The following is an 11,398-nucleotide window of genomic DNA, read 5'->3' on the forward strand; positions in this document are numbered from 1 at the left end:
AGTTATGTGGAGGTTTGGTGCCTCCTCCACAGGTTTGAAGGCCGGTTCCCCGCTGGTTGGGTCGGCGTCCCGCCGCTGCGGCTCAACAGCAACTCCTTCGAGGCGGCGCAGCGGGTTCTTCAAAATGGGTGACATGTACAAACCCGGTCGTTACACTTCGAAAGATCTACCAAAAGGCCCAAGTGGGTCTAACCAACCGTGGGATCCCGTGTACGCCAACTACGCCTTCCAGCTCGTAACGGGCCCTCTAAAGCGGAAACAAAACACCACACCAGATGACCATCTCACTGTCGACGAGCTTGACAAGTGGATGGATGCGAAAGGTGCCGCCAAGGTTCTTGGAATTAAAGAAGAGGAGCTTCCGACATTGACGGCACCCGCGGTGGAAGAGTATTGGGCAAAAGCATACGGTCAGCGGAACAACGCTCATCAACAGGAAACTGTTATTGCGGCTGAAGTGTTACTAGAGTATATCGACTCAACCGTACACCGCAAGAAGAGTCGGCAGTACTACCGACGGTATATGGATAACGCAAGGCAGGCTATCGATCATGAAACTGAAATGCGTCGTAGCGAACATCGTCAAAAATTCATACATCTCTTTGGTGTGGCGATGTTTACGGGTTCAGCAATAGTGGTAATCATTGCGTTCTTTCGTGGTTACTTCACACGTCAGGATGTGGAAAAGATAGGGACTGACGCGGCTGCATATCTCAACATGGTGTTTTCGCAACCACCAAATCTGGAGCCACCACCAGATTACTCCACGCGATATCGTGACACTCCGCCAGCTATGGAGCTTGCAAAACAACAAGGCGTGTATGGAGTTGTTGACCCTGCTCGCCTTTCTAACCTCTCTAAGGATGTGAAGCAGTACCGTGCGGATGAGGAAATGGAGATGCTTCGGATGCTGAACGATGAGAACGATAAGGCGCGACAAAGGCGGAAGGGGGATCAGGTGCGGGAGAGTCGCGTGGTTGTGTACCGCGCTGGTGACTTTGATGATGCAGGTGAACTAAAGGATCTGGCGAAGGAAAAGGAGGCGGTGAAGCCTTTGTCCGCTTTTTCTCAACAATCATTCCGTGACTTTGCTGCTTTGATGGCTTCACAGTTTGGTGGAGGTTCACGGTTTCAACGCATTACGCAGGACAGCGTTCGGCGCGCGGAAGAAATGGAGAGGATGCAGAAGCGTATGAATGAAATTGAAGAGTAGGGATGTTGGTTTGGGGCCTGACGTTAAGTGACATCGGATTGTTTATTGAAGTGTTACTACCACCGGTACCTCGTGGGCCAGGCTCCGTAACGGAGGCCCACATGCGCCCCATTGTGGGTGATACGGCTTATGTGGGGTATGAGTTCTGTGGGTTGACATTACGTTTAACTTCCCTAACTTTCTTCAATCGTCATTTGATTACACATATCTGTGTATGTGTGCGGAGTTTCTGTTGTTCGCGACTTTCCGTGTGTTATCCCCCTCTTTAATTGTTGCATGCGCAAACTGAGAAATCTTTTCCTTTTATTCTTAGTTACAGCACCCAGGTTTATACAGCACGAAAGTGGACTCACCTTCCTGTTCGGCTCCGCGCAAATGTCTCGCACCATAAAGAAGGAAAAAGACACAAAGCCGACCCATACTTCTGTCGCTCTTGCATCCTCCTGCGCGACATTTGCTACCAAGTCGCTGCTGCATCCCATAGACACGACTAAATGCCGGATACAGCATTCAGTGGGGAAAACATTGCGTTCGTTGCATCGAGAGTATCGTGGCAAATGGGGGCCTAGGTATTTATATGGTGGATTGCCCGTCAAGTTACTCTTTAGTGTTCCATACCAGTCCCTGTACATGACAACATATGCTGCCGCTAGTGGTGCATTACTTCCCGATGGCACTGCCAGTCCTCACAGTTATTGGGTGTTTTTAGGAGGAACTATAGGTGCTGCTTGTGCCGCTGAACTCGCTGGCTGCGTCTTGCGCGTGCCAATGGAAACTATGAAGATGCGATTGCAGGCGGGAGTGGTGTTAAACACCGCGGCTGCTTTTCGTCAGATGCGGATGCATGGACTTCACGGTTTTCGTAGGATGGTGCTGTCACAGACGCTTTTGCACGATATTCCCTACAGCGCCACGCAGTGGATTGTATATGAAAGCCTTCGGCCCTGGACTACTCAGCTGCTGAAGAATCAAAAGTCAGATGAGCAATCTGCCTCCGGTGTGGGCCCGATGTCGCGGTGGTATTCTTACGCACAGACCTTTTTGCGCACAGTCCTAAGCGGTGGATTTAGTGCTCTAATCGCTTCGACTGTCACTGTTCCACTTGATGTTATGAGGACACGAACAGTTGTTGCCGCTGCTGCAGATCCCAATATAACCATTTCTGCTGTTGCCCGTGATGCTTACAGGCGGGGAGGTGCGCGTGCCTTTGTTCGAGGCTCGGCCACACGTGTGCTTTGGGTGACCAGTAACATGGCTGTCTACTTTCCACTCTTTGAGCTTTTCACCACTTGCATGTAGGACGGGGATGAAGGATGAATTAGTATGGGTAAATAGAACATTTTAGGTGCGTGGAAAAAGGAAGTCAAAAGCGGTGTTAATAATTAGGAGTTGTGGTATATACATGTGTATGTTTACATTTATGTTTCAATACCATTATTACTATTAAATTTTTTTTCTCGTAATGACTATTTTCACACAGTTTAATCTCTAAATTACACCTTACCTTCTGTGGATTTACCCACATTCACTTTCATATTTTATTCTTTCATCTATTCGGCCCTTTGATTGACGGGTGCTGAGGAGGACACAAAAAAAAATTTCTCTTGAGAGAAGGAACAGAACTGGAGACGAAAAAAGGGTACGGCAAGAGAAAGGAGGGGACGTGCCGATGCCGTTGAACTTATCATCGTCAGTGCCACTGTATTTAAACGTTGGCATTAATAGCAGACCGCTAACGTTGATGCGCGCCTTATTATTGTTGTTATTTTAAACGTATATTAATAATGATAAATACGTAAATATTTGTACATGTATATATCTGTACGTGTGCGGTCGTGCGGGTTGATAGGAACTTGAGAACAATAAACGGGTAAAAGCTTCTTGTGCGCTGTGATAACATCCAAATCATCCCCTCTTCCTATTGGCAGGATGGTCATGTTTTGTACAATAATACTTATCCATTTGTTAAACCGTTTATTCATTTCGGTAGCGAGTACTAAAGTAAGAGAGGGAATGTCCGCGAATACCTCTGTTACTTGTGTTTGGAAACTCGTATAATTTTACCGGTTTATTGCAATGATCGTGACGGTCACCGCCAACAGCACTGAGACATCCCGCTTTTTCTCCTTCCCCTTTCTTTTTCAATCACATTTTTCTTTCTTTATGCATTCATGTGGAGGGCGAACTCACCTTTTCGTTCTTGAGAAGAAGCTGTGGCGCCGGAGGTGAAAAAATTTTTCAAATTGGAATAAGTATTACGGCTTGTGGGAGCGAAGGAACGATAAAGGGGTGAAAAAACCATATCGTCACTAATCACAACAACTGCAACAATAATAATAATAATAACAATAACTGACGCGGCCGTGCAGCTGTCAGCAACGCAAGGGAAAAGGAAGGAGAGTGGTGGAACAGATGGAGGGACACGGAATTGATGTGAAGAGCGCATGGGTTGAGTTTACTGCAGAGTTATGTGATGAGTTGAACGATGCCCGCTGTCTTGGAGTTGCTGCCGCTACACCAGAGGAAGCTTCGGGTATTTGCGCCCTCGTTGATGAGGCATGTGCCAGCCTTGTTAGTGCAAAGGATGAAACGGAGTTTCTGTTTCCTTTGAACTCGTTGATGCACACGACGCGCGTATGCTTCACGAATGAAAATAACATAAAAAAATTAGAGGAATGCACTGCTGTTTATGGTCGTGTGCCAATGGTTATGCTCCTTGAGATGAAAGAAAACCGCTCCTTTGTATTAGATTTTACTCCGGGAACATCTGTGGCAGACGTTGAGGAGTTTCTCAGCGGTGTTGCACGCGGCACCGTTGCAAAAGCACTTCAAGGCGCTGCACCTCCCTCAGATGACCACTTTCAGCCAGTTGAGGGAATCACACTTCGTCATGGTCTCTGTGCTGTGACGAGTACAATAGAGCGACTCAAGCATCAACAGCCCGGCGGCGCCCTCTGCATATTTTGGAGTCACCGCTGTTCAATGTGTCCCCATATGATGCTTCTGCTAGACGCCTCTGTTGGTGCCTTGCGGCGGGAGCTACAACGTCACGGCACTGAGCAGACCTTCACTTACATGTGTTGTGACGTTGACGAAAATGATTTGCCGGAGGAAGTCTTTCCGAGGGCTCAGGAGGGAGAAGAAGTGACGGTTCCCCAAATTGTGGCGTTCAACAGTGCTGGTGAGCGTTTTGTTTATGACGGCCGTCGCACAGCACCTTCCATCATGTCGTTTGCGTGGGAACACTGCGTCCCAAAGGAGGTGAGAGATGCAACGGATATCAAAAGGAGTGTGATGAAGGCTGTTGAGTCGGTGTGCATTGAAGAACTTCTGAATAGTGACGTATCAGCGAGAGTGAGTGGTGATGTTGCAACAGCAGAAGTGGGAAATGGGCTGTCGCATGGGGGAGAGATGGAGGAAAAACTGAAGGACCGTAAGAGACCCCGGTGCGTGGGTTCCGAGTGAATCTCGCAATATAAATATATGAGGAGTTGGTAAGGAAGGGGGCGAATGTGACTGGGAAATAATAAATAAGGAGACGGGGGAAGTTTGTGGTTGGATGAATGTGAGGGAATGTCGCGTGAAAGGCGTGGAGAGAACGTGATGGGTCGTAACCATCCGCGTGTATTTACCTGATGATCGATGTGTTAATTACCAGGAGCGCATGAATATGGGAGTTAATGTGGGCATAGGCTTTTTTTTTCGTTGTGTTGCTTCAACGACCCGACAATATTCTTTTTAACTTATACTTGTGTCTGCCGGCCTCTTCACGTGGTTGATTACTTTCCCTCAGTTCTTTTCATGCGCTACCACTACTTACAACTGCGGTGCATTTTTGAGTATAGTCGTATGGAGGTGCGTTTATATATGACTATTTACGTTTTTGTATACGCAATTGATGCTTAAATATTTTGGTGCGTTTTCATTTGTAGAGGATTCTCCACTGCAAGGCGAGGTGCCGATTCTTTTTTTTTCCAACCATGTGATAATTAATGACCTCTGTGACGGAATTTTAATTAGCGGTGTAGATAATGATAAAAACAAGTAAGTGTACTCTTCCACCACTCAACGAGGGGAATAGGAAACGATTAAATAGGAGGAGTAATTCCACGTGTCAAATGCCTTTCCTAAAGTAGCCGTGAATAAGCGAAGTGAAGCCGCAGGAAACATTTCTATTTTCTATTTTTTTTTTAAATATGTACGTATATATATTTCGCGCCTTATGTTGTTCCTCATTCGCATTCCCACGTTCTGCGGCTGCCCACCATTTTGTCGACTTTTAGGGATCATTTCATATGATGCTCATCGCATGGTGAAACTTTTCCACGCATCTATGCTCACAAATATTTTCAACTGAATGGGCATATTTTCTCCTGTCGTGACGTGTCGTCCAGGAGATATACACAAACACCCCATTCAAAAAATAAAGAATAAAAGAAGAATTATCCCGTGAATGAGTGCTTTGAAAATGGTTATATCGCTATCGGGCGCATGCCCCCAAAAGCTGCTCACGCATGTTCATAATATACCAGTGCTGTCGGTGCCTGTTTTCCGTATTTTTGTCGACCTTTAGTTTGATATTTATTGGACAGGTATAAAACCCCGGCATTTCCCTTGCCTGCGACTCCATTCTGTTGTCGCTGCTATCATTATCGTTATTATTGTTACTATTTTCGTTTCATTGATGATGGCCAAGTTATTGTATGTATTGATGCGGAAGAAAGGCTAGTGGGGAGGCCGTATTTTTGGGAAAGGAGTTGATGAGGCGAGGCGTATGTGTGTTTGTGTGAAGCCAGTCGCGAAGTGCAGTGAACCGCCCCCGAAAAAATACATACAAAAACCATGCGTGTATGTTGATGTGCTTCACTTTTTTCGGAACGCAAGAGCCAAAAAAATAGCAATGTTGAAAAGTTCAGTTATAATTCTTCTATTTCTTGTGTTTTATTTGCATGTGTACGTGCGCTCCAAGTCATTTGAGCTGTGGAACCAGCGGTTGTGCAACTCATATTAGATTTGGATATAACATTTGGGGCAACCTAACCCACCCACCCTCCTAGGCAAACATTAAAAAAAAAACGGTGGTACACTATTTCCGGCATAAATTTGTTGAAGAGAAAGAGAAGGAAGGGAAGGTAACAACCGATGCGCAAGACGGTGGTGCGCTTAAAGACATTCAATCCGCCTCAGCAATTGCAGGGAGGTAATTCTTCTTCCGTACAACTGACGCGAACAAACGCCAACATCGTCACCGGTAATGACAACGATAAGAGTCGTGCATCTTCCCGAGCAGTGACATCGGTGCCGGAGAGAACATTGCAATCAGCAGCCGCTCCAGCAGTGCAACGTGTGAAACGGGGCCGTGAGGAGTTGCCACAGAACAACTCAGCGAGTGACCTTTCAGGAGTGGGTGCCGTAATAATGCCCTCGTCGCAATTTAGTGAGGTGGGGCCGTGGTCACAATTTATGCGGGAAGGGGCGGCGGATTTAACGGCGCATCCACATGCAGTTCCCACGTCTACAGAAGGAGACGCACCACCCCGTGATTTTTGCGATGGGGATGAAGATGATATGCCCCCCGTAAGCCAGGAGGAACTTCAGCGTGAAGCGGAGGAGGACATGAGACTTTCTACAGATGTTATATTAACCCCTGGAACACCCAATGGAAACACTTGTGAGCCGTTTTCAAGCGTCAGCGCGGTGCCCACTTGCACTCTGACCGTCCCTAGTTTGAACTCAGAAGTTTCTCAAATATCAACCGGTCTTGACTATGGGAATGTGTACGGCCATGTTCCCTTTGGTACACCCGTCATTAACGATAATGTTCCGTCGGGACCGTCGGCGTCAGCTTTACCTCGTCCCTCGGTAGACGACCCCGATTTCTTCTACGATCTTCCCGTGTCTGTAAAGGATTTCTACGCGACGAGACGTGGTATCAAGAAGTTGTACAATTGGCAGCACGAAGTTCTAATGCGCGATGACATTCGTGCTGGTGGCAGTTTGGTGTACAGCCTTCCAACCAGTGGTGGTAAAACTCTTGTGGCCGAAATTTCCTTGCTTCGTTGCCTTATCAATAGGGGACAATCGTGTTTATTTGTTCTTCCCTTTGTATCGCTGGCGGAGGAGAAGACAGACGCTATGATTCCTCTAGGTGATGTGTTGGGGTTTACCGTCGATGGTCACTATAGTACGCGCGGAAGGTTTCCCTTACCAGTATCCAAGGCTGTGTTTGTATGCACAATTGAAAAGGCAAACTCGTTGGTCAATCATATGCTAGAGGAAAATACAATTGGAAGAATTGGTACAATTGTGGTGGATGAACTTCACATGCTTGGAGAAACTTCTCGAGGTGCAACGCTGGAGCTACTACTGACGAAATTGTTATGCTTGCGGCACAAAGTGCAAATTATTGGCATGAGTGCTACGATACCGAATCTGCCAGATATTGCAAGGTGGTTACGGGCCAGTTGCTATATTGGAAATTACCGGCCTGTGCCACTTCGTCAGTATGCTGTTGTGGGAGGGGAGGTGCTGGAGGATGGTCGCGAAGTTTGTCGTAGTCTCGTTGCAGCCGGTCACACTTCCGAGAGCAGCCAGTTGGTCTTTCTGACAACGGAGGTTAAGGGTGCGTCGGTGTTAGTATTCTGTGCGAGTCGACAGCAGACGGTGAGTACGGCACGTCTCATTGCGCGATCGCGAAAAGAAGAGGTTGACAAAGAGGGTGGTGTGCGGTATAACGCGTCCTCTTTGGCCCTTGTGGCGGATCTTCGTGCTCTCGACAGCGAAGAGAGTTCTCTTCTGAGCCAACTTGTTCCTTACGGTGTTGCATTCCACCATGGGGGCTTGGTTGCTGAGGAACGCACGTTGATTGAGACTGCCTTTCGCCGTCGATCCATTGGCGTGTTGTGTTGCACTTCCACACTAGCCGCTGGTGTCAACCTTCCAGCGCGACGCGTAATCTTCAAGACACCGTTTGTCGCTGTCGACTTCTTAACGAAATCTCGCTACCTGCAGATGTGTGGGCGTGCGGGTCGCGCAGGTCTAGATGAATTTGGGGAGTCGTTTTTGTTCCTTTCTCGAAAGGACCGAAACAGAGGCTGCGAGTTGATGCAGCAGGAGGTGGAGGCTTGTGTTAGTCAGCTGTTGGAGGAAAAGAGTACGGTTGAAAGGGCCCTTCTGGAGTTTGTCGCGATTGGGCTCATTCGGAGCCTTTCCGACGCACGCAAGTGGGGGGAGAACATTTTGTTTCACCATGCACCTGGGCCTATTGACAAGGGATTGAACGCAGGATCGGTGGCGGTGCCAGAAATGCTGGAGGGCATCATACAGTCTGCTTTGAGCAAACTTGTGGAAAGGGGTCTGATGCAGCGGTTGTCGCGGCCAGCAGCGGATGCATCTCGAGAAGACTCTGATGTACTCGGCGATAGCGATGTCACAAATGCCAAAAACGGCGATGCGAAAAACAATGGCACTGGTGACGGAGACGCTATTTTAAGCTCGTCTCCATTTGGCTCCTGCTCTGTGCGCTCATGTTTTGGGGTCGAAGATGCCTTGATTGTGCGTTTGGAGTTAGAGAAATTGCAGCAATCGGGACTGATTCTTGCTGACGATTTGCACATGTGCTACTTTGTTACCCCTCTTCGTGATCCTATCGACGTTGACTGGTCTATCTACAGGGACATTCTTTCGCAACTCAACGAGACCCGCCAGCGAATTGCGAGCATGATAGGTGTCGACGAATTTTACGTGAATCAACGTGCCATGGGGCTTGGTGATGCAGGCGGTAATGGTGGTGGGAGGGCTTTCGCAACTCGCCGTTTTTACGCCGCCCTTGCGCTTGCGGATCTTCTGAATGAGGTTCCTATCGGTGAGGTTGAGCAGCGCTACCGATGTAATCGCGGACAGCTTCAGAACCTACTACGTAGCGCCTCCATGTTCAGCAGCTCCATCACAAGTTTTTGCCGTGCTATGGAGTGGTATTCATTAGAGGCCGTTTTGGCATCATTTGTGAAGCGTCTGGGATTTGGTGTGAAACCGGACATCATACCATTAATGGAAATTAAAGGCGTACAGCCGGGGCGGGCACGTGCTCTTTGGCGGGCTGGGTTTAAAGATCCCGCTGCCGTTGCCGCCTGCACCCCAGCGGAATTACTCAAGCGCGTGAAGGAAGCGAACCCGCCAGACAGTAAAGTGGTGAAATATTTTTCCATACGATCTGCCGTTGTGGTGCTGCGCGAGGCAAATGCGTGGGTTCAGCAGAACATCCGTGAAAAGAAGGGAGATTTGGCTGATTTAACCCTCCAATCTTCAACCTACTGAAGACGTGCGTTGTGGTGACGGACATTGTGTTTTCCAGGAAAGGTATTTTTTAAACCTCTTTTTTTTTCTTTTTTGAGGTGGTGTGGTGTGCCACGCCGTGTGAAATACCGGGCTGGTACCGCGCAAGGTTCAGTGCTTCGATTTTACTCCTTCTCTTTTCTCGGTGGTTTGCGCTACCGACTTTTCTTCGTTTTTTTAGTCTGTTTCCTCTTTAGCGTACTTCCACGATTAACCCATTTCCTACTCCCTGTTTACGGGTGTTGGGACATGGTTGATGAGGTTGTTACCCGCCGTCCTATATATATATATATATATATATATATACGTACTTTGTATTGCCCCTTGTTTTGTTTTTGTCTAAAATGCTTGTTTGGAGCAATGCGCATGCAAACGGCAACAAGGGCTGGAAGGTTGTGAAGTGAGGGCTGAACGAGCTATTGCTTTTTCGGCGTCACCAATCGGTCAGAAATCTTGTCACTTCGATTTATCTTCGTTCTCTTTCTTTCTGTTTTTACGTAGGAATCTTTTCCTTCCCTACCTTTTCAACTCTCGAATTTACCGTTTTTGCGGTTTCCTGGTGAGCTGAAGAGTAAAGGGTCGCTACTGCGCGGGATTCCTCTTTTTATTCAAAACATTCATAATGACTTTTTTTTGTTTCCTTTATTGTCATTGTTATTGTTATTGAGTATGTACTTTGTTCCATTCCATTCCCTTTCATTTCTTCGTTCTTCAAAAGAAGAATTGAAACTGATCCTCATGATTTCTTTCAGCCCACTGCTCTACTCATCATTGTTGCGATAACTATAATTGTAAATATATATTTTTTCTTCTTCTTTTCCTTCTCTTGCGCTTGCTGCTGCTTCAGTATCGGTGCCCAGAGAGTGGGAAAGATCTGTACCTAACAGAATTTTTTTTTTTTTAAAAGAAGCGTAACGAACAAAAATTTGACGTCATGCTGTGGGGTGCGGTTACCCTCCTTTTCCCTGCAGTTGTCATGTCGCTTCTTTTCATTACAGCTGGTGTGCCGGATATTAGGCGTTGTTGTATTCACTCGTGTGTCGCCGCTGCTCTCGTCCCTTTAGCGGTATTGGTGGCTATTGGCATTTCCATCGCTTTAGATCAATGCATTTTGTACCTTCATGAGGCGGCCCGTAGTGCCATACCGCAACCGCCACCGCTCCGTCATGCGCTTCTGCAGCTGAAACCCGACAGTCTCATGACTCTGTCCTTTCTGGATGTGCAAATTGTGGCAATTTTTTTGTTTGTATCGTACGGTTTGCAAATTCTCTTGTACCACCTGGTTGACATTGTGCGATACTTGAAAATCTCGCGACGGCGGTTGGTAATGTAGCAGCAACACTTGAGGTAAGAATGAGAGGAACTTTCGCATAATTGCTGGTGGGTTTCCTTTGCTTCGTGGGTATAACTGTGTGTATACAACTCTGTGCGTGTCCTTATCCTGGGCGATAATTCTTTCCGTTGTGTTTGCTCTCAAAATGTTGGAAAGGGTGCGTGGAATTGGGGAGTGGACGTTTTAATTTTGCTTCACATCTTTCAACCCCACCGAAGTGATTATTTAACACGTGACATAGTGCTACCGATGGCATAATTTCGGTATAAACCAGCTGCCGCAGAATTTTCATCCAATGTAAGGGTTGTGGCCCTTCTCACTTACTTCTTCAGTCTTTGGTTCTCTTTTTCTTCTCTCATCGTTATTATTGTCATTGTATTTATTATAACCAAGAGACGCTCTTCTTTTATGCAATTTCAGTGCTGGGCGACAAGGAAGGACGAAAGCAGTTAGGGAATTAGGGGGCACACGTATACGTACTCGTATACATAAATAAATAAATATATATATATATATAT

At 47.0% G+C, this 11,398-nt stretch overlaps 5 protein-coding genes across 5 annotated transcripts; all 5 read left to right on the forward strand.

The window, feature by feature from the left end:
* Positions 1-4: 4 nt before the first annotated feature.
* Positions 5-1,213, forward strand: TEOVI_000915200 (uncharacterized protein; the record flags this gene model as incomplete). Its single annotated transcript, XM_067221519.1, has 1 exon — positions 5-1,213. The coding sequence occupies one exon, from the start codon at positions 5-7 to the stop codon at positions 1,211-1,213; it is 1,209 nt and encodes a 402-aa protein (XP_067077620.1).
* Positions 1,214-1,588: 375 nt separating this feature from the next.
* On the forward strand, positions 1,589-2,512 carry TEOVI_000915300 (mitochondrial carrier protein; the record flags this gene model as incomplete). The annotated part of the gene is made up of 1 exon (XM_067221520.1): positions 1,589-2,512. The coding sequence occupies one exon, from the start codon at positions 1,589-1,591 to the stop codon at positions 2,510-2,512; it is 924 nt and encodes a 307-aa protein (XP_067077621.1).
* A 1,113-nt stretch (positions 2,513-3,625) lies between these two features.
* Positions 3,626-4,678, forward strand: TEOVI_000915400 (uncharacterized protein; the record flags this gene model as incomplete). The annotated part of the gene is made up of 1 exon (XM_067221521.1): positions 3,626-4,678. The coding sequence occupies one exon, from the start codon at positions 3,626-3,628 to the stop codon at positions 4,676-4,678; it is 1,053 nt and encodes a 350-aa protein (XP_067077622.1).
* A 1,677-nt stretch (positions 4,679-6,355) lies between these two features.
* TEOVI_000915500 (DNA polymerase theta (helicase domain only), putative) lies at positions 6,356-9,529 on the forward strand (the record flags this gene model as incomplete). The annotated part of the gene is made up of 1 exon (XM_067221522.1): positions 6,356-9,529. The coding sequence occupies one exon, from the start codon at positions 6,356-6,358 to the stop codon at positions 9,527-9,529; it is 3,174 nt and encodes a 1,057-aa protein (XP_067077623.1).
* A 952-nt stretch (positions 9,530-10,481) lies between these two features.
* Positions 10,482-10,880, forward strand: TEOVI_000915600 (uncharacterized protein; the record flags this gene model as incomplete). The annotated part of the gene is made up of 1 exon (XM_067221523.1): positions 10,482-10,880. One exon carries the CDS (start codon positions 10,482-10,484, stop codon positions 10,878-10,880), a length of 399 nt encoding a protein of 132 aa, XP_067077624.1.
* Between the last annotated feature and the right edge of the window lie 518 nt (positions 10,881-11,398).

The sequence above is a fragment of the Trypanosoma equiperdum genome, assembly GCF_001457755.1.
Source record: "Trypanosoma equiperdum strain OVI genome assembly, contig: ctg_1451, whole genome shotgun sequence".
NCBI lineage: Eukaryota > Euglenozoa > Kinetoplastea > Trypanosomatida > Trypanosomatidae > Trypanosoma > Trypanosoma equiperdum.